The sequence below is a fragment of the Callionymus lyra genome, chromosome 16 (genome assembly GCF_982586985.1).
Source record: "Callionymus lyra chromosome 16, fCalLyr1.hap1.1, whole genome shotgun sequence".
NCBI lineage: Eukaryota > Metazoa > Chordata > Actinopteri > Syngnathiformes > Callionymidae > Callionymus > Callionymus lyra.
In genome coordinates this window covers 2,428,400-2,455,273 of record NC_141833.1, presented here as the reverse complement: position 1 = coordinate 2,455,273, position 26,874 = coordinate 2,428,400, and the positions used below count along the sequence as shown (strand labels likewise).

The 26,874-nt window shown below is 37.7% G+C and overlaps 1 protein-coding gene across 3 annotated transcripts in view; it reads right to left on the bottom strand.

Annotated features, from left to right (window-relative positions):
* col15a1b (collagen, type XV, alpha 1b) overlaps window positions 1-25,645 on the bottom strand; it is a 32,265-nt gene extending 6,620 nt beyond the window's left edge. For 2 of the 3 annotated variants that reach the window (XM_087810533.1, XM_087810534.1), the window contains exons 1-28: window positions 25,479-25,645; window positions 25,285-25,352; window positions 11,595-11,782; window positions 10,340-10,549; window positions 10,128-10,280; window positions 9,775-9,849; window positions 9,444-9,545; window positions 7,258-7,327; window positions 6,681-6,721; window positions 6,461-6,619; window positions 6,368-6,394; window positions 6,226-6,288; window positions 5,704-5,781; window positions 5,560-5,622; window positions 5,339-5,491; window positions 4,972-5,124; window positions 3,994-4,047; window positions 3,872-3,907; window positions 3,651-3,788; window positions 3,480-3,539; window positions 3,231-3,266; window positions 2,516-2,557; window positions 2,019-2,081; window positions 1,811-1,846; window positions 1,653-1,736; window positions 1,478-1,528; window positions 997-1,032; window positions 136-198 (exon numbers count right to left, since the gene is read on the bottom strand). In XM_087810533.1, the coding sequence (XP_087666659.1) occupies window positions 136-198; window positions 997-1,032; window positions 1,478-1,528; window positions 1,653-1,736; window positions 1,811-1,846; window positions 2,019-2,081; window positions 2,516-2,557; window positions 3,231-3,266; window positions 3,480-3,539; window positions 3,651-3,788; window positions 3,872-3,907; window positions 3,994-4,047; window positions 4,972-5,124; window positions 5,339-5,491; window positions 5,560-5,622; window positions 5,704-5,781; window positions 6,226-6,288; window positions 6,368-6,394; window positions 6,461-6,619; window positions 6,681-6,721; window positions 7,258-7,327; window positions 9,444-9,545; window positions 9,775-9,849; window positions 10,128-10,280; window positions 10,340-10,549; window positions 11,595-11,782; window positions 25,285-25,351 (2,301 nt within the window). In that variant the 5' untranslated portion in view covers window position 25,352; window positions 25,479-25,645. The remainder of the gene's footprint in view (window positions 1-135; window positions 199-996; window positions 1,033-1,477; window positions 1,529-1,652; window positions 1,737-1,810; window positions 1,847-2,018; window positions 2,082-2,515; window positions 2,558-3,230; window positions 3,267-3,479; window positions 3,540-3,650; window positions 3,789-3,871; window positions 3,908-3,993; window positions 4,048-4,971; window positions 5,125-5,338; window positions 5,492-5,559; window positions 5,623-5,703; window positions 5,782-6,225; window positions 6,289-6,367; window positions 6,395-6,460; window positions 6,620-6,680; window positions 6,722-7,257; window positions 7,328-9,443; window positions 9,546-9,774; window positions 9,850-10,127; window positions 10,281-10,339; window positions 10,550-11,594; window positions 11,783-25,284; window positions 25,353-25,478) is intronic. The other variant, XM_087810535.1, reaches the window with a different exon arrangement.
* Window positions 25,646-26,874: the final 1,229 nt, after the last annotated feature.

Here is a 26,874-nt window from a genome sequence, read left to right as displayed (position 1 = left end):
GGTGATATATTCAGAGGTGTGCCTTGTGCTGGCTTAAATATCTATCATAACAGAACATTATTTGATGTGCACATGTGATTTTTTTTTAAAGGATCACGATGACAAGCTTTTTTTAATGAATTAATTAACTTTTACCTTGATTCCATTTGGTCCATAAGGACCCGAAGGACCCATGTCTCCTTTTGGACCTCTTGGCCCCTGCAGATTAAAATGAAAATTATTATTATTAAAAAAAAACAACATTAAAAAGTTAATTAAATTAAACAATTAAGTATTCATGTTAAATAGAATTTAAAAAATGTAACAAATAAAAATAAACTATCAGAGAATATTTGGCCCATTTACCTGCCTTTATCGTCCAATGAGAGCAGAAATAAATAGTCATAGACATAAAATGTTTATTAAAAACAACAGTAGAAACATTGAAACATGCTAATGTTATGGATAACTCCAGGTTAAAAGATCAAAATCAATCTATATGAAAATGTAGATTATAATGAATACCAAACGTCAATTAAGTAACAACTAACAAGAAATATGGTAACGGTATCTATGCTAGAAAGATAAGGAAGTATTTTTAATATTTCTTATGACAAAATATGACAGAAAACTTGTTCCACTGGCATATTCTGTTTATAGTGTAATCCACCTGATACCTAAATTGGCTAATAGTGGTTATTGGTGTCAAAATCACCACAGCTGAGTTGAGTGAGTCCTACACGACTGTGTAAACAACCACCTCCCTACACACAATTACCAATCGACTCAGATGCTCAAGGCTTTTCAAATGTTGTTTACCATGAACATGGAAAAGACATTTAATCTACTTTTTTCTACTTGATTAAAAAATGCACTTTATATAGTACTACTGTACAAATGTGACTTTATTTTCTGGATATATTGAACCAAATGAAAATACTTTTCCATATGTGACATATATTTGCGTCGGTTTTATGCCCTTTTCCTAAATTAACAATAAAAAGAAAAAGCTCTTACAGGAAATCCTGCTCTGCCGGGGATGCCTTCTGGGCCCTGAAACAATCAGAAACACACAAACAGACACTCAGCAATGATACAGGTTTCAGCCTCAGCAAGATGCATAATGTTTGATACAATAGAAGACAGATAATACCCCAAGGAAAAGGAGAGAAGGCTGATTCAGTTTTTTTGCACACTTCTTACAGTCAAAATATGTAAAAGTTAAATAAAAAGTACATTAAAGCCAGCAAATTATAAACAAATCCAGCCAGAAAGGTGCTAGTAGTTGTGTAGTTTCTCTGAGCCATATTTGATCCTTTTCTGTTCAAGATGTATTGATGGTTCTTGTTGGTCTACAAAAATGATCCATTATTAAATGTTTTGGATCTACATAAAGTATCACTTCTACTGTGGGAAAACTGTTCTATGCTCCAATAATTCTGCCTTTTTTTTCAAACCAAAAAAGAGCCAATGAGACAAAGAATATACGTCAACATACCGGTTGTCCTACAATCTCTGTGAAGTTGAATCCACCCGACTCCCTGAGAAGCTAAGGATGTCAAGAATTGAGAGGTTTTGCAAGATGTTTTGTCATCATTAAATTGTTACAGTTTGATAAAATCATATCAAACTTCCTACGTGTCTTCATCATAATGAAGAGTCAGTGCACTTACGTCTTGCAGGTTAAGAGCAGGTCCTGGAGGTCCAGGGGGACCAGGAGGTCCTTGGATAGTGAGTCCAACAGGACCTTGTTCTCCCTGTAGAAGTCACATATAAGTCATTAAAGTTACATATTGATCCATTATTAAAAGGTCCTCATGAGGAAACACACCTTCGTTCCAGGATTTCCTTTGTCTCCCTTTTCTCCCTGTCAGATAACAATGTGAAAGTTAGTCCATCTTCTCCCCTGCCTACTCACTGTCAACCTGACGAGCAATTTATTGCTGGTGACACGTTTTGTTGTCTGATAAATCACTCTTCCTAATAGTGTAAAACTAAAACAAACATAGTTTAAGATCAATTTCCTAGTTCTTTCTCACCCTTGGACCTGGTAGTCCAGCGGGGCCTTGTATTCCATCCCGTCCTGGATCTCCTGGTTCTCCCTGTAATCAAAGTCGATACATTTACAAACGATTTGTTATGTCTGAGCAATGATTTTAGAGTCAACTTGCAGTTCTTGAAAAAAAAAAAAATCATGAGACTACATGGATGAGTCTATATTGCCTTCTCAGTTAAAACTTGTAAAATAAGATTAAAACATCATTAACAACAGTGAAAAAAGAAAGAAAAGAAAAGCTGCGGTCCCCGTGACCCGAACCCGGATAAGCAAAAGAATACGAGATGGGACGAGTCCAAGGGCAACTATTTTTATATTAATATTGTATTTATTCATCATATGCCTTTTCTTACACTTCCTTTTTGCATTATTATTATAAATAATAATAATAAAACTCAAGGATACCCGAGATTGGAGACAGTAACTCGTCCAGAGCTTTTTTTTAAATGTGTAATAAAGTCATGAAATTGTCAATTTCACCTTCACAGAGAGTCCTGGAGCCCCAGGTGTGCCAGCTTCACCCTGCACAGTAGATAACAGTAAGTTAAGAGCACATTAAGTGGTGGAGGAAGATTGACACAATAAAGAAAATACTAAAAATGAATTAAAAAACAACAAACATTATTTATGAATAGAATGTACAGTTTGTTGGTTTATTACTTTGTATTTGGAATTTATTTGTCTTTTTACATGTTGATGCTTGTGTAGATGTGTTTGAAAGCATTGTTAATTAGGAAATGAGCAAGTCTGAAATAAAACCAGTCACTATACAGCAGCTGAGCAGATAGAAGCCTCTCATTTGTTTTGATTTTAATTTCTATTATCTGTAGTAAAAATACTGATATTGCTTCATTTGCCACAGAGGATAGTCAGTAGTAATGAACCTTCATGAAGCACTCTTTTTCAGTCCACAAGATGGCACTATTTGATGGTCTGAGCAACTGTGATAATTGATTTAATCTACTGATTATAGAAAATGGCCTTGGACTTGCAGGATGAGGTTCCGATTGGGAAGAAGGTTAATGGAGTGACCTTGTGTCAAAATATCATGTTGCAAACATAAAGAATACAAACTCATTTTTCTATCCTATATTTATTTGACTCACAATCTTAGTAATTTGCCCGAAATTTGTGGTTAAGCCTTGCACAATTCTATTCAGACTATTCAAACTTTAATAAATCTGTGTCTACATACCTCGGGGCCTGCAGGACCAGGAGGACCAGGAGGACCCTGTACACAATCCAACAGAAATACTTTGTTTTTTCATTTGTTATACAATTATCACATTCTATTTACATATTATTACAAAAATGGCATAACTGTCAATTCTTTATACAATATCTAAAAATAATACATTTTGTAGCATTTCTGTTTTTTCCTCAAGCACCAGAGAGGAAAAATTCTGAGCCGTTATATGACTCTTAATCCTTTGATCACACTAACCTGTGGTGTGTAGACCCCTGATCCAATTAACAAGTCACTTTTACCAGATCCTTCCAAGTCCTGAGGAATCAGAATCAGACACTTTTATTACCAGTATTGTATGCAAAACATAGGTGGCAGTACATAATGATGAAGCATCACACTCAAGCTAACAGCTATCAAAACATATACCTCCATGAAGAATTTGGTTCCTAAAGTTCCAGGTGGCCCAGGAGGACCTGGTGGACCTGAAGGGCCTCTCTTCCCTTCTGGACCTTGAGGGCCCTGTGATCCTGCCACACCTTCAGCACCCAAAACTCCACATTCACCCTACAGACACATGGAGAGCGTCATCATCATCTGATACATTTTTGGAACAAAGATTCTTTCACTAAGATGGAACTTTTGGTTACCTTTGGTCCAGAAGAGCCAGGTAAGCCTTGATCCCCCTGTAGAAGGAACGATGACAAACCATTAGTTTGACAAGCGAATCATTTAAGCAACACTGAGACAATAATTGGTATTCATGTCTAACCTTCTGACCCACAGCACCAGGAACTCCTGGAGAGCCATCTTTACCAGCTTGACCCTGATAAGACAAGCTTGTAGTCAAAAAAATATCAAATAAATCTTAGAAAATAAGATTGCAGAGGTTTGAAGCAGCATAGCTTTGACAAGGTAGCCAGTAACAAAGGGTCCCACATGACCAGATAGTAAAGGAATAGGTATTTCCAGTCAAAGTGAAGAGTTTTTCAAACCACTTTGTTTGGAAAGATGATCTGCTGCTATTCCTTTATAGAAATGCCTGCTCCATATATTTGGTAAATGATGTTGCAAAAGCACCAAAAATGCAATGGTCGAAATATCAGCTTTAACAACTGTTTCATTTTATAATTTACTGGCTTTGTCAGAAGATAAACAATTTTCTTTCAACCATTGCATTTGAAAAGGCAGAATTTCAGAAAACATGCATTTAACATGTGCATTTAACAGGATTTGTAACCAATTTTCTTTTTTTTATTCCTGCTCTTTCCTTCTAGTGCTTGTTTTTCTTGCTTATATCTTTAAAGCTATATAAATGTATATTGGCAAACCTGTAGTGGAGTACTCTTTTGAGAGTAATGTTTGATCAAGTTACCAAAATTCCAAAATAATACTAGAGGAATATGGTATACAAAAAGCCTTATGTTTAAAAAATAATAAACTCAAAATGTAAAATTCTTTGTTCTTATATTGTTGTGCTTTTTGAGTTTAAACAACAAATAAATCAAAAGAAAACTGCTTTTTTTCTCAATCAGTCAATTTTGAAGGTTTCATAGAAACAAAATATCAAAAAGCTTAAAAAAAACAACTTGATGTGAATATTAGCATTAAAAGATGTGTTGGGGGAACGTATGAAGCAAAGACAGAGTGTAAAAAGAGTAAGCATGTAGTCCAATCCCAGCATCTTCATGCTGCTATCGGTGATCTGGACTCACGATGCTGTTATTTTTGCCAAACTAGGTCAAAGTACCTCGCCTGACACCCATGAAGACCCAAAGTCAGGTTCAGAATTCCCAGATCCCAAAATGAGCCCAGAATCAAAACCAGAGCCAAGGTCGGAGCTAAACTCTGTGCTCTGACCTGAGCCATCGAACCCTGACCCGCTAAAAAAATCGTCAATAATCTGTAAAACAACGAGAATGAAGAAAAAATGATTCAAATGAGCTTTGATATATTCTTACTCTCAAAATGAAAATCGTTCTTGCTGTTCTTGGACTAAGACCACCTTATTGGGCGGTTTACAATAAACAATTTATTTAAGGTCCCATTTGTAGGTAGGACAGTTCTTCAACGACTCTTCAAGTTGAACTAGTTTATTCTTGGATGAGAAAACTTACGGGTATTCCAGGACTCCCCTTGAATCCGTCTAAACCAGGAGTACCAGTTGGGCCAGCATATCCAGACGAAAGAGTAGCACCTGCTCCAGACGACAACAGGTTATGTCCAGGAAGGCCAGGCGGTCCTGGAGGACCAGGTGGACCAGGGAGACCCTGAAATCAAAATCTTTTTAATTATGGCCTGCAAACAACTAATATTTGTCTGTATCTTAGATAACTACCCGGATTGGGTCAAGGTCAGAGTCCAGGTCTTCGAAACCAGATCCAATCGCATCAGCTCCGTACTAACACACACACACAAATATTTGGGTTTTCAGATATTATACAAACAAATAATTTCACATGTTTACATAAATGACACTTACATGAACACTGCGGGATCTGGGTGGTCCAGGGGGCCCAGGGAGGCCTGGAGAGCCAGGCAAACCAACTCCTCTTTCTCCCTGTTAAATTAAGACAGGTGAGTTGTTTCTCGTGTGAAGGTGTAATGTGCATTACTTTTGTAGAATTTAATTAAATGCTGATGTTTAAAAAAAAACAAAAAAAAAACACTTAAATAGACTATATACTCTATAGAATATAGAATAATATAATTATTTGGGAAAAGAGCGCCATCTAGTGGGCTCTGACAACAAGGACAATGCTTCCAATGCTTCTTGCTGGGCAGGGACAAGGAAGATATAAGACATTTATCTGACAAGCCAATTGTTCATGTCCAAATTTTGGCACTGGCTATATTAAAGTAATGTAAAGGGGCTATACGTCCAAGCCAATGTAAAATACTTTCAGGGATACAATTCATGCATAAGAATTTAAAGATGACATTTTTGTACTGCCTAGTGGGCTCCTATCTCATGTTTGGAAGTCACTAATACAACAGACTCTACCTTTTCTCCTTTGGCTCCTTCTTCACCACCCAAACCTGGATGGCCCTGTGGACCTCGCTTACCCTGCAAGTCCAATTATATCAAGTTATCACTGTATTTTGACTGCAGAAGAACTGTATGGGACATCAAATTATGTACTTACAGCATCACCTTTGTCACCTTTTCTCCCCTGTGAGAGAAGATCTGACGTTAATATAAAACTTAATCAATTAATTCTGTGAATAATTAGACTCACTTGAGGTCCCTCTTTTCCTGGTGTTCCTGGTTTTCCTGGTGTCCCAGTTGGACCACGTGATCCCGGTTGACCACCAGGATGAGAAGGACCTGGAGGACCAGGCGGGCCTTTTAGACCTGGATCTCCTGGCTCTCCCTTTAGCCCAACCTTGGCATGACCCTGTAAAGCATTAATGGTCTTAAACTTCATGTAACAGTCGGGTACAGATTTGCTAACGTACGGATCCAGGTCTCTCCCCTGGTTCTTCGGTCTGCAGTGGACCTGTAACCATAAATAACACTTCGATTGATTTTCCCTGGCAACAATAATATCTATAGGTAGAACTGGAGCAGCACCATGATGAAAGAGTCAAGAAGAGTCAAGTGGGGATTTTCAAGAGTTCTGGCAGCTTATCAATTCAAAAGTACATGTTACCCAGCCACAAATTAATGTTTTTTGGGTACTACTTATGCCTTTGAAAGGGTTTCCATTTGTATTGCTTTTGGTCCTTTATATTCTCTCCTAATAATCCCTTATCCTGACCACATGTATGAAGTACTACTGTATAAGAGAGTTGAAAAAATGCATAGGATCTACTATGACATTTCTTTGTTGTTCTGCACAAACTTTTCTGACCTGCAGGTATTAATTGTCTGATCTGCATGATACTTTTATAAGAAGATGTGTTTGTCTCTGTGTACCCTCAACAGACCGGCCTGTTCAGAGTGTTCCCTGCCTCTCACCCTAAGCAGCTGGGATAGGATACAGCCTTCTGCAACGCTGATAATTGATATAAAAAAGTATAAAAAGGAATGAACCTGTGTATTGGTCGATCTCTACTGTAGGAGCCACAGTGGGCGGAGCTCGGACCGGAACACTCTCCTCCTCCTATGAATCACAGGAGAGAAGAACAGTTGTTAATCAAGATTGTTAATTCTAGTACGGCCTGGTTTGCGATATCTGGAAACAATTCACCAGTGATCAACACTTCACTTTGAAGCTTCAAGCTCTGATTACTATGGGATGTTTGGTGTCGGACTGACTTCCTACTGGTGGGCGGATTAAAGATGTGAGAGGGGAAAACACTAACACAGCCAGTCTGGGTGATGCATCTGGATTCTGCTGATAAAATCAGGATGGAAAGTAAACACCAAACAACACATGGTCCGGTGCCAGTCTGTTGTTGCTCATTTTGTACATTAAATTGTACAAATGTGTCATTTAACATTCATTCGTCATTTATTTGTGCATGAAAAGTCAAATGTTTCAAATGACAACATTATCTTTTTATATTAAGGAGGTAATAAATTGATCACATTTAGTAAAATTGTTAACATGTGTTTACATATTTATGTCCCAGTGGAGACTGGAATCCAGGAGAGTCCGAAACTCTCCTAGTAAAGATTGTAATTCCCATCTCTCCTAGTAGAGATCAGAATTCCAATCTTTACTAGGAGAGTTCCGGACTCTGCTAGATGAGATTGGAATTCCAATCCCTTCTAATAGAGATTGGAATTCCAATCCTAGGTTGTCAGCCTAAATCTCTTATGTCAGACAGTCAAGCAGTTTGACGGTATTTGGATATTGTTAAGTGTCTTTTTGGACGAAGATGAAGACGAAGACAACTGAGCTCCAGTCGCTACATAAAAATGAACAAACATTTTTGTCTATAATTCTTAAAAGAACAGATTACTCTGAAAATAATCCCAACCCTTAGTTGACATGAGGGTGAAAATTTAATTTTAGGTGAGCATTCATCATAATAATTGTATCATAATTATTATATCATTATTACTACTATCATTTCAACAATGCAGAATACAAACTAATAGGACAAGTTGATATCCAACTTATCTTATTCTTATATCAGCGAAGATACGTCTTACTGTAAAAGTTTTTATTAAATAAAAAGTAAACGGAAGAAGAGGTTTGTTCATGCATCCTTGGAAAAATGATAACGAAACATTTAAATAAAATTCCCACATTTATACTTTATTTTTTAACTCAGAGAGCCGCATCAGAGGCTGAAAAGCCATGTGCGGCTCCGGAGCTGCGGGTTGCCGACCCCTGGTGTAGAATAACTAGAGCTACAATTGTTGAGTAAAAATAGTAAGTAGTACATAGCACATGTTTGACATATGTGCAAGAAAAATATGTTACAATGTGTATTAACAGAGGGGTTATCAGATATCTAAAACAGGAAGTAATTTGAAATTTTAGTTGTAACATGATTCAGTCTATTTTCCAAAACATTTTGATGCAATCTGAATATCTCCTATTAGAATTGGAGATTGTCCTGGTAGAATTCCAATCTCTCCCTAGAAGTATCATACATTTCTTCTGGGTTTTAATGAGTTGTTCCATTTTAGATACATGGTCTCTCCAACCTGTCTCCAGAACCAGGTAGGAGTTCGGTTGGAATTCTAGATAGGTGCATAAGAAAAATATTATTTATATACTCTAGGTATAATATTATTATAACATGTGTATGTTTTTAAAATTGGATTTCAGTCAATTTTAAGGTCCTATCATGTCTTTCACTGCTGAGCAGTTTCCAATTTGTGGAACATGCCATTAATACCTCAGTCAACCTGATCCAACCTGACCCGACTAATCTAAACTTTAAGAATGAGCAGCTCTACTCCGAACCCCACACAGTCCTGCAATTAGGATATACACAAAATGGCTAATGCTTAAGTTTTTATATCTGGTGCAACATCCTTTATATGATCTCCTGTTCATGATTCCCCTATTGTTGGACCACCAACCAAGGTCAGCCAATCAAGAGGCAATGACCGTGATGTCAATGCAATGTTACACAGGTTTGTCAGCCACGACAGCCCTTTATGATCCAGAGTCCTGTGATAGATACCCCCGTAAGGGTTCTATTTAGTTAGTTTGTTTTTTCAAATATATTAAGCATTAAAAAAGTGGAACCTAATGAAATAAAAGAAATATTAAAAAATAAGTAAATGAGACCTTCCATCCTAAAGGTTTATTCTACCTTTTCTACCGGATGCTTCTTCCTTGCCTCTGAGTGCTTCTTATATTCTTCTTCTGTTTCTCTGTCATCCAGAGAATCATCTCCACTCCCGAAACCAGAAGCCTGCATCAAACACCACATAAATTACACACATTTTATAGAAAAACTCAATGCAGATAAAAAATGCAGTTAAGCATTCAACCCACTTCTTCTTCAAAATACATTCAAAACACTAAATCAATATTAATGCATTTCACTTGTTTCAAATACTATCTTCCAAATATAACTTGTTGTGAATGTTCCCTTAGATATTGTTAGCACTTTTTGGCTTTGTGTTTTTGTGTCTGCTCACATCAGGGTCGTCGTCTTCACACTGCTCCTCTGCCGCTCTGGGGTCATCTTTTATTACCAGCTGCTGAATTGAACCCTAAAGAAATAAAGAAGAAACAATTGTAAAATTTGCTTTAAAAATCTCCTGTTGATCAATGAGATCAGGGATAGTCAAACTGAATAAAAATATTCTACATTAACCTATTACTTTTCTGGTTTGTCACTATTGAAAATAAGAGGTGTGACATTATTTTACTTTTGTCGTTTTAGTATTTGTTTGAGCAGGATTTAAAGAAAATAAAGATGCATATTGATTTTATAATCAATATTAACCAATGTAATCTCTAATCTGATTGATCATATCGACTTACTTACCACAAACTTTTCCATTCCAGTACTTCCCGCATTTGCAACAAATATTCCAGAGTTGTGGGAGAAGGTCAGGCCCTCTGGTCTCCGATGGAAGGTGGTCCTCTCCGCCTCCCCGCAGTCCATGTACAGTCGTACCTCCTCGTGCTCCACCACCACCTGACACCATTACAGCCATCTTGTTTTTGCACCAGCTATGAATCTTCCTGTTTTCTTACAGTGAAGCGATTCCACTGGTCCGTCATGTCTGGCACGAGGAAGGAGGCTGCCTTGTGGCTGTGAGAGGCCAGCTCTCTGTCCGTGTAGTACAGCAAGATACTCTGGAGTCCGTCCCGCACTGGAGTGAGGGCCAAACCCAGCTCCACCACCTTCTGGTGGGCATCGGTGACAGCAAAGAGGACCCCACCTCTGGAGCTGCTTGGACGAACCTACAATCACAAATAGTAATAAACATAATAATAATATTTACAAAAAGGAACAGAGTCAGTATTATGATTTAGAGCAAGGTTGTTCAGCTGAGAGCCCACATGGAGAAAATTCTGTCTAGTGGTGAAATCATTGTATAGGGGTTTCTGAGCAGTATATACCAGGAACATCCGTTTGAAAATGAGTGTATAATTGAAAGAAATACAACGTCTTTGTGTGCCCTGCGACAGACTGGTGTCCTGTCCAGGGTGTCCCCCGCCTCTCGCCTGAAGTAACTGCCATAGACTTCAGCCCCCTGTGACTCCATAAGTGAACAAGCAGCACAGAAAATGAATGAATGAACAACACCAAATTCACAGAATTATGTGAGTTGTATTTGAAGTTTACCACTCCATCCACAGAAAACATTCTGAAGTTGGTGATTTTGTTTTCATTTGCTCTCTTATCTGCTCTTCTTGAAATGTGTCATATATCGTGAGTCTTCCTCTCCAAGATGTCAAGTCTCTCATCATGATGATTTTTTGAAGTTATTACTTTATAAAGTTCTCCTCCGTCTGAAATCACTTTACATGAGCGGTAACGAGAGTAGAGTCTATTACTATTACTCCAGCCATCTGTAATCACGCACCACTATGTTTATATCAGTCCCTTGGAGGTGGAGACTTCCTGGATTGATGATGCAAAGTGACAAACCTCGATGCTTGACCAATCACAGCAGAGTGGGTGTGATTGTGGTAAACAAGATTTCCTCTTCAGAAAAAGTATTTATAGTGTGCGGGGCTTAAGACCATTTTCTAATGTAAATATTTCATTAAAAGAGAGTTTTGTCCAAAGAGACACATACTGATGTGTACAATAGAGAATATCAATAACAAAAATTAAAAAAAACACTTAAATCAACACATTAGTTGCCCTTTAAATCTTCGGTTCCATAGTTGCATTTTTAAGTTTATTATTACATGAACGTTGATGTCAATTCAACCCCGATCTGCTGTGTGCACGCGTGTGTGTTCATGTGTTGACACTTCACGTCGTGTCTTGTGTTACCGTCACAATGATGGCAAAGTCCCTGTAGAAGGACTCGGCCAAGAAGACCTTGGTGAGTCTGCCGATGTTGGCGTCAGGTCCGAAGTTGTAGGCTGGGAACCCCTCAAATCCAGGGGTGAAGGACACAGAGGGGGGGAGGGGCACGCCGATTAACTCTGTCAAGTCCAGGTGACCCCTGGAGTCTCCATCTGGAGAGAAAATAGACATGATTAATCGAAGAATATTCTTGTCTTCAACTGATATGTAAAAACAATCATGATCATCTGCTGCACCTGCAGTTTCCCCCACATTTTACTTTTGTCGACTGTCATCCTGACGGACACGACTTTAATTGGGCCTGATTTGATCCTCTCTCAACTCATGCCTCACTGCCCAGCTTGGAATGAACATAATCCCCTCAAAATAAGGACACACATACACACAAAGTGGAGCAATTAGTGTGTGTGTGTGTGTCATCATCCACGCAAACCAGACTCAACCAGACAGACTGAACATCTGGGGGGTCTCCAATTCATCAGACTGACCAACTGGAAACATACCTGATTACAGGGTTTGTCTGTGTAGGTGTGTGAGTGTGTGTGCGCCTTTTTCACATCCACACTACTGCCCAAAAGGCCTGGCTCACAATCTCATTCACACCCGGTGTTGTGGCTACACAAAGACACACCTCCAGTCCTGACCTGCATCACTAATGGTTAAAAGTTTCAAGCTTTGAGGTGTTCCTTGTTGCAAACAAACCAGACTGTCCTGCATTTACAAGTTTCCTGACTAAGTATAAGTCATTTCTGTAATATAAAGTGCACGTCAATATAAAGTGCACGTCAATATAGGCGGCACCAAGAAAATATGAAAAAAGTCACAGATGTTACATGCTCTATCACCACAGAAAGATGGCGCATTGAAATATTTAAATAATAATAATATTATTAATTTAACAATAATAATTTAATAATAGAATAATTATTTTAATCAGGTAATACTGAACACAAAATGCTTCAACACGGCAGCATTGAGTCATGTCTCACCAAACTGAGTTTCTTGGTACAGTCCTTTTGTTGCATTGATTAATAGATCCTGATTTTAAAAATATGTAAAAGCTGTTTGTGAAAAAATAGCAGCTTATAAATGGGTAAAAATATTAGGATTTGATAAAAAAAATGTGAACTATTGCTCTTCACAGTGTAGTTAGTCTCTCATTATGAGAGTTTTAAGTTGCTTCATTCATTTCTCCAATGTTCAAATTCTTGCTAATGAGTTGTCACACCACCAATCCTCTTCAGGGTAACTCAGTTTTCCAGGTTTCTTGTAGATTTATTAGGTTTATGTAAATAAAAATGAAGCAGAAATACACAATATCCAACCAACTTCACCGGGTGTCTGGATGTGTAGTAAGAATGTAACCCTTACTCCTGAGCAATCACATTGACAGGGCTTGGTTGAGAGCTTTTTAGATGGGTGACATAAATAATGGAGACATTCCAAAATATATAGAGTTTTGTGCAAAAAAAGAAAAGTACTATACTATTCCATAGAAGTCCAATGTAGTTTAAAAAGCCTGTTAAACCAGCAGGTTAGAGCCTCTGGAACTCGGACTGCAGTACATACTTGCAAGACATTGAAATGCATTCTTAGTGACAAGTTAGAGTGTGGCCATGGTCCTGGTACAGAAGGAGGTTCATGAGAGTCCTCACCATCCAAATTAGCCAGCAGAGATATGGAGCGCTCAGAGAGTTCAGGTTCAAAAACAGTTGTTTAGAGATACTTTGCTGTATATTGTTACCATTATTATATTTTATTTAACTCATTGACAAAAAACAACATCGAATTATGTCATGGTTTGAGTAAAAGAGTTACTCTGTATTTCTATAAAGATGATTATCAAAATTACAAAATTGTATATTTTAGACTAATATTTATTGTTAATTTAACTGAGAATATTTATTTTCTGTTCATCCCTGCGCCCGTGCGTTGTATCATCAATGTTTTATACATTTTAAAAATGTAAATACACTTAATAAAAATGTAATACAGGAGCACCAAGTTTTTATTAGAATAAGAATAACAATATACCTTTTTAAGTAGATTTTGGGCAGTATCTGATGTGTCTCGGTCATGGTCATTTTTAATCAACCTTACAAACAACGTGATGACTTAAATAAAATATGCCCAAACATCTTTAGATCCCTTTTGTAAGTCATCTAAGTTTTGTCATTCTTTCAGTGCATTTTAGACACTTTATGAAGAAAAAAAGTTTTCAGCTCAACTCATTTATGCTGTTTTTTGTGAAACTAAAATACTTCATAAATATCACAGATAACAATTCATGGCAGTTCACAATTAAGTAGCAATTGCTGTATATAATTCCTAATTATTATTATTATTATTAAGCTAGAGCTGGATAAAGAAAAATCCTGCAAAGTCTTAAAAGCAGTCTTGGAGAAAAAGGTGATCGTGAAGAATCTGTGATGACGACACTCGATATTTTGAGAACTTTAATAATGCATTGTGTGGAGACACTAAACAATATAATTAAATACATTTGAAAAATGATTATTTTTGAGTTTATTATATACTAAACTATTTAATCTGAAAAAACATCTGTATAAGAAGTTTTTTAAAAAATGGCATAACAATGAATAAACATACTTTCACTATTATTAGTTGAATTAGGTCAAGTTGGAATTTCACTGTTTAGGGTTAACTCTTGCTCCTCTGGGCCAGTAGGAGGATAATCTTCCTCATGATGTTTGATCAGCTTTTGTAGGCTTGAAGAAAGATATTAATGAGAAACCAGCCCCCACACAAAAACTGCGGGACCTAAAGCCTTGTCGACCCTGACCTACTAAAGCTGCTCTCCTGAGATCTTTGAGGCGGGATCAAATCTTGTGCAGGGTACTTGGAGGTACCACTGTGTCACATACCACAGCAGAGCAGCAAATTCGGTCATTACAAATTCCATTTGGAATTAAATATTTGCAGCAACCTCTTACAAGAGGAAGCAAAAACATCACTCAATAATTATAAGCTTCAATACATTAGCATGTAGGTATGTTCAGAATTTCTCCTCAGCATCTCGGCATCACTCACCGCTCTTCCAGTGTTTCAGAGGTTTGGCTGTAGCTGTGGGGATGCTGCTGCTGGATCTCTCTGGAGATCGCGTGCTGATGTCCAGATTAGACAAGACAGAGATTGGAGTCGGGGTCTCTTGGTGGATGCTGAGATTTAGAGCTCGATCTGTTGCCTTGTCATTCCATCCTGCCCAGTCTGCTAACCCCGGGTTGGCAGTAGGTGCCTTGGTGGTGTTGGATCGGGTAGTAGAATTGGGACTGATCTTTGGGGTCGCCCAGATAAGGTTCCACCACTGTGCTTGTACAGAGGAGGACAGGAGGAGCACAGCTGCCAGAGTCAGGTGAAGTTTTCGTTTTCCCATTTTCTAGATAAAATTCCAGATATTCTGATTTTTGAAAGCTACAAATTTATCTTCAAGAGTCCATCACCAGATGGACAGCAAACATCAGAGCTTTCTTCTTATCTCCTCTCTCTGTCGTCCAGTCCAACTCTGTGTGTGATTCCCCATTACTCCTCCTACCTCCTCTCTTTCTCCCCCACCCTTCTCTGTGGAGCTCTCCACAGCCACCGCCTGATTTGAACCCCTCAATCCACCTCATCTATTAATACTGAATTTCATTGATTTAATAGTCTTGGTCAGATGTTTTAGATATTCTACTGGTTAGCATTAAATACTTTTAGGAAAGGGGCAAGAGGTTTTATCATAATAAAAAGAAAATGTATATATGTATAAAAATATAGATTTTTACGCGACACTTCTGATCGTAAAAGTAGTTAATCTTGGATACATACTCTTTTTCTATAGAACAGACAGCATTGAGTGAGTTTTATTTACATCACAGGCAATGTGGCAATCAAAACGAAGAGTGAGCAATTAAAACGTGTGGGCTGCAGCTCAACGAGGGCACTGAGGCCCCGCACTCACAAAGACCTGACTGTTCTCTCGCACTAAGCTCCTCCGCTGAGGGCCAAGAGAACCGATGGAACAGAGTGGACAAATCCAAGAGTAAAAGTGTTTGTTTTGGTCGTCTCCACTTGTCTTGTGTCATGTGCTGAACACAAAACCTGTCAATGCCCACTCCGCCAACCAAGTAGGAACCAGACTTCATTACACCACAGTAACTCATGTATCCAGAAATGATGATGTACTTTTCTACTCCTTACTTTCATGTGAGCATGACGTAAATTACAACAGCCTTGTCCGGTTTCCTTCAGTCTAACACCACTCATGCTTGAAGCATTTTTCACTGTCTGGACTACATTGACTCTGACGCCTTTGGCAACAACAAATCTCTGTCATACCTCCACTTGGTCAGCAACAACAACAAAGTTAGAATATAAATGAACAGTCTGAAAGTTACATTCATTCATTTTCTGCCACTTATTCCCTTTTGGGGTTAGACGCAGAGTGGGCTGGAGCCTATCCCAGTTTCTTCGGGCGAGAGGCGAGGGACACCCTGAACAGGAGGCCAGTCTGTCACAGAGCACACAAAGACATACAACCATTCACACACACACTCATTCCTATGGGATTTTTCCCAAAGTCCCTTATAAACCTCTGAATGCTTTTGGACTGTGGGAGGAAATCGGAGTGCCCGGAGTAAACCCACGCAACACAGGGAGAACATACAAACCTTACACAGAAATGTTGCAACCTTCTTGTTGTGATTCGGTCGCACTAACAACTAAGCCACTGTTGGTTATTAGTTGTGGTTAGAATCATACATCAGTTTTAGTTATGGTAACTATTATATGTCCAGGACCACTGTTCATTAGTCCAACAACTGTAATCCTGCTCTGGTTGCTCAGCAAGAGAAAAAAAGGGGGTTAAAGAGATGATGATGTCGACAAGGCTCCTAAATACTTCACATAACTGTAAGAAAGAAACAGCAACATGTTTTAATTGGTTACATCTGAAGTAGCAGCAGAAGCGTCTGATGACAAAGAGACTGGAATTCATTAAATGATGTGTGGACTCTTCATTTATTTATGTGCTTGGTAAAGACTGATAGCGAATTATATATTATTTTTCTTCGGTAATCCATTTGTTCTATATAGAAAAGAAAGAAATCTGATTTTTTTGACATTTACTTTAGTCTCTCATGTTTCTTGTGATAAAAAATATTAATTTATAATTAGCCTAAAGTTTAGTGATTCAAATAACATTTTCCCAGTTCATTAGTGGCATCTACGAAATGAAGAATAATTCATGAAATATTTTGTGAAATATAATTAAAAGATTCTACTTAAGATGGCTTTTGAAAATTAAAATAAAGGCTTTATCAAACAAAAAAAATACAATACAAAACTCAATTTTCCGATAATCTCTCAATTGTATTGTATACATGCTTATTTCTATCTTGTCCGTGTTTCTTATATTCCCCTTTATTATATTTAGTCTCTTTCTTCCCTTCTTTCTGTTGTTTTCGACGGCCCCTCATGTGACCTCTCAGGTAATAGTTTAATATGTGTGTCTGTAAAAATTGTAGCTTTATTCCAATTCAAGAGAACTTAATAAGAGTTTATCTCTGATATCTGAAAGAAACTATTTTGAGACAAAGGTCAACATGCATCAAGCAAATTAAAAATACAACTGATAGTGGGTGCAGGTGATGTCAGTCACAATCCACAACATGCAATTAAGGCAGAAAAAAAAGACAAGAGTACAATCTAATGGAGCAGATGATAGGTTTAACCTTAACAGTTTAGAAAGGGTTGAGGAAACTGCCTGCAGGGGGGTTTGCTTGAAAAGCTATGGATTAGTGAGGGAGAAGAAGATGGACAAGAGGAGAAAGAGAAGTTAGATAAATACATGTATATCTCACCTTCAGCTTATTCATATTTATTTTATTGAGTTAAGTGTTGTGTTGTTCATCCGAAAAGGAACTCACCACTCTGTGAAATCTGCTATTAACAATCTTCTTGCCCTCACAGTTGCACTGGGGCAGAGATTTGACAGCATAAACAGAAGTGGATGATTCCAACGCCCATTAGCAAGAATAACTTTCATGTGCTGGTCTATTAAACCACATTGTCAGGGGTGTTTCTGGCCCCTCTTTCTCATGATGACCTCGTTTAGGGCCCCAGGATTCCAGGAAGAGTTACCCTTTCACCCTTCACCTCTCTCTCACATCCCACTCTACCTAGCAACCGCCCCAACAATAAACTCTAATTGGTTTACTGTCAGGAGCAATCGCTGGGGGGGAGCCCTGAATTTATTCCCATAAATAAACAATTGAGATGGTGTGGGAGAGCAAGATGGAAAATCACAAGACAAACACACGTGGCTTCATGTGTCAGATAGAGTTTCATCTTAGCCCTCAGAATTCTCCTGGTAGCTGAACGTGTAATGTGTAATACAATAAATGTAACTTTGCTGGGACAAACATAATGAAAACGACATAAAAAAAACAAAGTACCATTCAAGAGCCGATATTAAGAATCATCTTCATCAGGATTTTTTCTTGACAATTACTAGAAACACTTGTCTATTATCTCTTGTAATGAAGTGAAGAAAAATGGAAAAATGTCTTCAACTTAAATGTGTTAGCTTTAACGCCATCTAGCGACCACAGACAGTAGAGACATGCATTTCCTGCTATGACGTCTCGTCACTAGGAAGCAGTAGAGGACAGACAGAGAGCTTCATGCAAAAAAAGAATATTTCCTACTAAAGATGAGATTTAATGGCATCAGCGTGTTTTGATTCCAGTAACGAATCCAAACATTTGAATACCATGAATAATCTGTATCTATCCAAAATAATAATAATTAAAAAAAACTTTATTAACACTTCACATCTATCAACATCTCTATTCTCTGTAATATTATACAACAATTACACCAAATTATTGGCAAAATATTGTAATAATCCAGTGAAATTGCTATTTTATAATGTATGACATAAGACTCCAAATGTGTGTGACCTACATTTTCCCCCTACCTGTGATCACTCTTTGACACACTAACACCTGGACTTGTTCATTTATTACGTCGGCAAAAGTGTCTGAGCTATGAAATCTACACCTCATCTAACACACACACACACACACACACACACACACACACACACACACACACACACACACACACACACACACACACACACACACACACACACAGGCAGGAGTCAAAGGAGTCAGTGTTGTGAAGCTGTTTTTCTCTCACACCTCCTCCTCCTCCTTCGACATGACGTGTTTTCATTTCATATTTCAGGGCCATGTTCAGCCAGAAACATGGCCTTAAAGTTACACTCAGACGTTAGAAGGTGCAGTACATATAAAGCAGGAAGTAGTCAAGACTGTTTAGCCTCCAAAACCTTCATGATACGATCTGAAGGAAAACCATTAAAGAGAGTTAACTTGCCCAGAAGCTCGAGGCTTGATGACACGGGAATTAGAAAGAAATATTTAAGAAGCTCTTTCTTTCTGGTGATAGTTGTGAATGACATACATATTTATTTATTTTTATTTACTCTTTTTTTCCATGTGGACATTTTGCCGTTAAAGGGCTAAATTTGCCAATTTAAAACTACATGAAACATCTTAAGACATTTTTATTTATATAGCCTTTCTCCTGATTGTCTGGGACTCCTGTTTTTGTCTTATGTATCTTGGCCATTTAGAGTTTTTTAATTTGTACATATTTTTAAGTGCCTTGCTTTTGATTGTTTTTGCAACTTGCCCTTGCGCTTTTTTACCCTGGTCTAGAAAGGCGCCTTACAAATAACAATTACTTACTTACATTAAGGTGACTTTCTAAAACAGGTGGTCTTCACATGATTTTAAATTTAAAAATCGATATGGACTTGCTGAGTACCGTACAACACACTCGATTTTTTAAGGATGACAAATCGACAGCTTACTCAATTGGAACACTTGACAGTGGCAAGTTGCAAAAAACTCCAACAAGTGAGCCACAAAGTCACTGTCGTTAGCTTCCATTTAAATCTCCCCCTCTAACCACTCGGCTGAAATGATGTTGGTCAGACTTAAGGAAGGTTCACTTTTTTTTGTTGCATCCTTTAAGAACCGGACTGTGAATGGTCACTTTTCTAACCAAAATACATTGCTTTGACTTTACCATTAATTCATATTCTTGACCGAGACAATTCTGATTGGTTAACATCTTGACATTATCCAATTACTGGTCGATGCTCTTCTTCGTGTCCTTTTTACCATAATCTTTTGCACAAGTATGGATGCATGTATTATGTATCACACACAGGCCGGGGCAGCACTGACCCAAGCTATACATCTTATAAAACCGCAAACTAGCAGTCTGTAAGATCTTTGTTCAAGACTTTATCTTGTTAAATTAACTCTGTTTAGATTCACAGTAAATAAAAAGTTCCTTGCAATAGCACAGTTGTGATATGCTCATCACCAACAGTAAGAAAACAGTGGGAGAAAGATAAACTGCTAATAGACTGGAAGTAAGATGACTATTAGGAAGAAGGTTATTTAAGGAAGGAAAGAACCGAATATGATATCAAAAGAGGGGCTGATGCAAGGAACTTTGCATTTTTAAACAAGGACAATTGTGTACTTTATACAGACAATTACCAACAATATCATACATGTGTGTATGTGCCAACCTTTTTCTATAATTGCTCTTGGAATCTCCCATTTCTTTTTAGCTCTAAAGAACAAACACACACCGCACGCATAACACACACAATAGGAGTAAAGACTGGTCATAAAACATGCTCATCCTTAGGGGTCAGCCTCCATGATATCGCTCTAGATCAGCCTGTTACGTCTCTCTTTCCTGTAGTTCCTCCGACAGACAAACATCAAAGGCACAGATGGATTGTGTGTTTGTGTGTGCGTGACAAAAGTGTTCACCAAACAATCTGCTCCCAGTTAAACCGCAACACGTATGTAAATATTGACAAGGCGATTTCTTCTTTGGGTGACTATAGACCCTTCATGATGTGGAGAATATTTCTGATGCTTAATCTTTGTGTATTAAAAATGTAAGCTTTCCTTTGTGAGTCTTGTCTCGTGTGGGTCTTCTCTCATTGGTGATTCTCAAGTCTTGTGCAAGTCATCTTTGACCTTGGCGTCTGCAAAACTGTGTGTGTTTATGCAGGTGTGTTGTCATTACCACAACAGATAGTGGTTTGAAACATCTGTGTTCCTTCAGAAAAAAAACTTCCTGTATACAAGACCTTTTCAATGATTTCCCGTTATTCTCAACCCCTGTGATGAAGGAAACAATTATATAATGCTAACTGTGCTGTTTTAGTGGAATCAAATAAGAGAATGGTTGGCAATATTCTGCCAGTTTTCGCTTTAGAAACTCTTTTTAATATAACTGGAGTGTAAAGTATTCACATGAAGCCTTCCTTTTTTGACTTCATGTTGTCCGCTAGCATTCATTTAAGACACAGTAAACACACAAGCCTTTCCTCTTAAAAAAACTTAAGTAAACTGTTTCCTTCAACTGAGAAAAATCTCTAAGCTTAGGAAAATGTTGTCGGAACATGATCTGGAGATTGTAATCCATGCGTTTGTTACTTCTCGCCTGGACTATTGTAACAGTTTGTTTTCATGTCTTAACAAGAAGGAGCTGTCTCGCCTGCAGTTGATTCAGAACTCAGCAGCGAGAATTCTGACATGCTCTAGTAGAAGAACTCACATTTCTCTGATCCTTAAATCTCTTCACTGGCTTCCAGTTTCTTTCAGGATCAACTTTAAAATTCTGGTTCTTACTTTCAGAGCTATTCATGGTCAGGCTCCTCCTTACATCACTGATCTGATCCAGCCTTACACCCCAGCTCGGGCTCTGAGGTCTGTGGATCAGAATCTACTGATGGTTCCACGCACACGGCTCAGGACCAGAGGAGAGAAATCTTTTCAGGCTGTTGCTCCTAAGCTTTGGAACGATCTTCCTCTCTCTTTGCGCTTGATGGAGTCTACTGACTCCTTTAAGAAACATCTTAAGACGTTTCTATTTGTTCAGGCTTTTCCTTGTTTTTCTGGAACTCCTGTTGTGTTATCAGTTTTATCTTGATATTTAAAATATATACTTTATTGAATATTGTTTTGATTGTTTAAGCGCTTTGTGACCCTGGTCTGGAAAAGCGCTATACAAATAAAAACTACACTTACTATTGTAGAAGTAGCATTTGCCCACCCCTTACACTTTTGAACGTACTACTTTGTACTTCATATATTTATAAATATATATATTTACTGAATCAAACTACTACTTTAATTTTGTTTTAATTTAGTAGTTTTTTTATACAAGATATTCAGCTAAAAACAGCAACTAACTTGAACTGGGTATTTCATTCCACAAATAATTTGAGTTGCTCAGCTTTGGTTACATCAGAAACTTAGTGGATGCAGTAGTACAACAACACTTTTGTTTTTACTGCATACTGCTGAGATGGTGTCGCATAAAAAACACCACGTCACTAGAATGAACGTCCCATCACGGAAAATGCAACACACACTTCCAAACCAATTCTCACTTCCCAGTTTCCAATGACTGATGTTTTTCCCATCCGGCAGTGCAGAGTCGAGCCGAACACGTTACCTTCTACAGTTGCTCCATTGTGCATGACTGTTTGAATCAACGTTGCATGAGCCTCCAATACTCTCCACAGTATGTCAGTGTTTTTATGACCGGATCAGCACTCAAACTATGTTTTATTGAAGCACAGAGGTGGAGAAAGAGAGTGAATAGCTGGACATGATGATGGTGAATTATAATAAAATAATCTATTCTGCAGGAGGAAATCTTCAAATGTTACCAATAAAACAATTTGTCAACAAGTTTTAGGTAAAGAGAAACAGAGCAGACTCCAACTGCGCTTGGCTCGTAATCAATTATTTTGCCAAAACACGGATCCATTCAGAGCCAGTCAACCAGCAGCAAATCGGAAGTGAAGTTCAGAACAGAGACTTGGAGAGTCGAGGAAGCTGAATGTCCAATCTACATGACACTAATGATCATGCTTACAATGAAGCAGATCTGGCTAAAACTGCTGCTCCACTATGAAAACAAGACGTGTTTTCAGAAGGATCCGTAAAGGCGACATTCATAAAAACATGTCTTTCTTTTTTATGTCAAGCAAATCATTGCTAATGACGAAATATGTGTTGATTAAGTGTCTCTTAAATGTTTCTTGGGCCTCTATTGAACTTGAATTGTACAAAACTCTATTTTCATTTAAATATTTACATTAGAAATTGTGCTTAAGCCCCGCCCACTGAAAACGTTTGTTTTCATGGAGATAAACCATTACCATAACCATGCCTACTCTGCTGTAATTGGTACAAGCATCACGGTTTGTCACAGCGCGTCATCAATCCCGGATGTATCGCCTTTTGTACAAAAACAAAGACTTCAACATTTGAAACATGTGAGGTAGTCAGTGTTGAGTTTTCTCATTAGTTGAAGAAAAAAAACTTTTTAACTTTTTGGTTGCTTGCAGCAATGTGACGGCCATTTTAGTTCAAGATGGCATGATGATTTTGACATGCCACGGCAGGATGAAGGAGTCAATTCTTCTAACACAAAAAACGTGTCATGGCTTATAACCTCGAAAACACATTTGGACATCTTGTGAAGTTTTCACTGTAGCAACACTATCACTATGTGATGTCACAGTAGGAAGATGTCTTAAGCAAGAGCCAGTTATTTGATTGTTTTTCTTCTGTTGAATACAAAAAATAAATCAAAATGAATCAAAGACGTTCAGAAAAAACAGCTGAAAAAACCCACCAGCCTTTGGCCCAGTATTAAAAAGAATAAGTAAGTAAGTAAGTAAGTAATATTTATTTATATAGCGCTTTTCGAGACCAGGGTCACAGAGCGCTTTAACAATCAAATCAATACTCAAAACAGTACATACTTCAAAGATCAAGACAACACCGAGAACAACAAGTTCGAGAAATTCAAGGAAAGGGGTGTAAGGCTGGAAGAATTGACCTCTGGTGGGCCCCGGCCAGTTGAGTCAGAGTAGATTCCATAAAGCATGCAACGGTCTCCAACATATGGAGCTCATTTTGTTTGTAGTAAAACTAGTGTTGTGCCATCTAGACTAAGAAAAGACCTACACGAAAACCAGTCTTGAGAACACTTGTTTTTTGGTCTTGGTCTCATGTTCTCAATGCCTTGCCTGGTCTTAGATGGTAACAGTGTTCTTGAAGCCTAATAGATAGATAGATAGAAAAGCTTTATTCATCCCCAGAGGGGAAACACACTTTCACAACAGCGCAGATGGAAAAAGATAAAGTGCAAGGAAAGAAATAATAAAAGAGATAATACAAAATAAAATAAAATTAATAATAATAATGGACTGACGATTATATTTCAGTTACTTTTAAGAGACAAACATGCCTTCTTACTTTACCAGATATTAATCGATAGACCAGAATGTTTCAAAATGAACTCCATTATGATGCTCATCTTCTTCCATTTGAGCCAATCACTATGTGATCCTTTTTTTTGTTTGTTTTGTTTTTTGTCTCGATCTGGAAATCTGTCCATCTGTCTTGGCCTTAAATAGAAGTTCATTTTTTATGTTTTTTTTTAGAATTTCCACGATAAATCCTTTTTTTTTTCATGGTCCATCCTTGACTTCCATGGAACCATTAGCCACGTGTAAAAGTTCCCGCTGCCAACCATTACCATTGCACTGATAGTCGCTATTCTCGCCTCGATGCAACGTTTGATTTTACAGCCTGTTTACACTCTCACACCTCTGAACAATCACACACACCTGCACTGAAGACAGCATGGAGAGGAAGCTGGCTCAGCCTCCTAGCAAACAAATAAGAAGAAGGACACAGAAGAGGATCTTTGTAGTGGTAGTGTGCTAATGTTAATGTGGGACACACACACATGCCAGCAGGCTGTTCTGAGACCTGTGAAGTGACGGATTTCCTACCAGTAGTTGCTCCTCAAGGTTTCTTGAAAAGATTCTAAAAATTATTTTTCCCTCTTTCAATTGAATATTCTGGGGTTTTTTTTAACTGAAGGAGAATTACAAAAGTAGACCATTATCCTTAACAAAGACACTTTTACATTTCTGTCCAGCAGTCAGAACCAACAACAACTCATGATAGTTTAATACTCAAAAGGTGACAAAAAGCTTAAATAAGGCCAATATGAATGGATGTGTATAATTGAACAGCTACCAAAACGGACCACTGTCCACTGCAGAGCCCTTCATCATCTGGACAAATACTAGGACCTTACCTTCTTAAGGATACGTTTACTACTTATGTGGAACAAGCACTCAAATGAGTAAGTTTGTCATAAACATACGGTTTATGAATTTTCACAGGGTTGGAGATGATAGCCTTGAGGGCAGACTTTTGCTCCTTTGATGTAATTCTAGCTCAGATGGTAAGAGTGGCTTCCTTGTGACTTGAAGGTTGCTGGTTGAAAACCAGCTGTAAATGTGCTTGTGTGTGTTCTTGAGCAAAACACTTAATTGCTCTCAGCATTTCACCCCGAGGTGCTGCTTATCAAAGGAGCAACTGAACATCCTCGCTCGATTAAGTGTATATTCGAATGGATTTTTGTAGCATTTTTCATTAAATATTACAGCACTGGAGAGTTATTATCATCAGTTATTATTGCACAGAAATCACCATCTTACCTTCAAGGATTTGTTGCAGAGAGACGCCCAGACAGGTCAGCAGGACAAGACACGGGACAAGAGACATCCTGAGGAGACACACAAGGTATAGTTACCTGTTGAAGTCTATATGACTGCTCAGCTACAGAATAGATTTGATTTACAACAGAATACTATAATACATAATCCACACAATATGGTAAAGATAAACTTACCTTTCAGAGATTGCAGCTTAAATCTAGGTCAGAAGGAAATATCCAAATAATATGGAACACAGCAGACTGTGATTCCCAACTCTCTCCCCCTTTCCCTCTCTCTCTCCCCTCTTCCTCTCTCGCTCTCTGCAGCACAAAAGCTCTCAGTTCTGAGCCGAGTTCCTCCTCAGACGTACCAAGCTGAGAAACACGATGCCCCCTTAAAAGAAAAAAACCCACCCAAGACTCAGGACACCGCCCCGGTGTCATTCTTAGCCTGGTCCAATGACGTTCATCAACACCTGAACACATCCTTTAGCAAGACGTTAAACACTAACAAACATACATTTAGGATCATATTTCTGTTTATTTAAAATTTTACTCATCTAGACTTTACTCCTATAGAGTCATTACAGAAATTCAAGTCATGTATTTCACTTTAATTTATATTTATTCTTTTCAAAAGAGGTTTGATTTAATTCATTGTTTAGTGATCTGTACAATGACACTATACTGGTGTTTATTAACAAGAAAATAACTAATTTGTCATTAATTCTTGTACTTTTATTACATTTAGTTGTTAGGTCTTGCTCATCTTTCATGGAGTAGCTTTCATGGGCAAAAGTTTTCTCTCCAACTCTTCAAGTAAAGTACTCCTTCCTTGAGCTCATGCTCTGATATTAAAACTCTTTGAAGATTTTATTTTGAGGAACTGGACATTTTATTATTTACAAAAGGGAACATCTAGTAACATAACAAGTGGAAATAAAGAGTGGCTGACTGTTTCTTTTTTCTTTATGCATTTTTATAAAATGACTATTTCTTTTGTTGCTTTTTTAAATTGAACATTTCTTACCTTCAAAACCCCAAACTTAACCTTTTCTTATTATATTTTTTTCACCAGAAGTATTTACTAGTGGAAATGATCCAACACTATCAGGGCTATTAAATATGTAAAATTCAATGTTTTTTTAAACAAACATAATACATACTTTACTGAGCTACGTTGTTTCATTTAACTAAAACTTACCCCTACTACCTATTAATTGGTAATAATTAATAATTTTCAATAATGTTTAACATGTTTTTTTCCGGTTGAAATTGTTCATTTGTCCTTGTAAACACAAATGTATTTTTACTTGGACTGAATTATTGAAATTCTTTTTTTCCCCTCCACGTCTCACACAGAGTTCATAAGAATTAAGCATTTAACAGATGACTTTTTATCAGACAGTAAATGTGAAGAAAACCAGTGTTCATTTGGCATAACAACATCTAGACAAAGCAAAGTGACACAATTGCTGATCTGATCTTTGATATTTCAGTGCAGCATTAGTTCTCTCTAGAGAACAAAACAGCACACGTCACTCGGCAGATAAAAGCCATTTATCCGGCGCCAATTTTCCCAAATACAGTA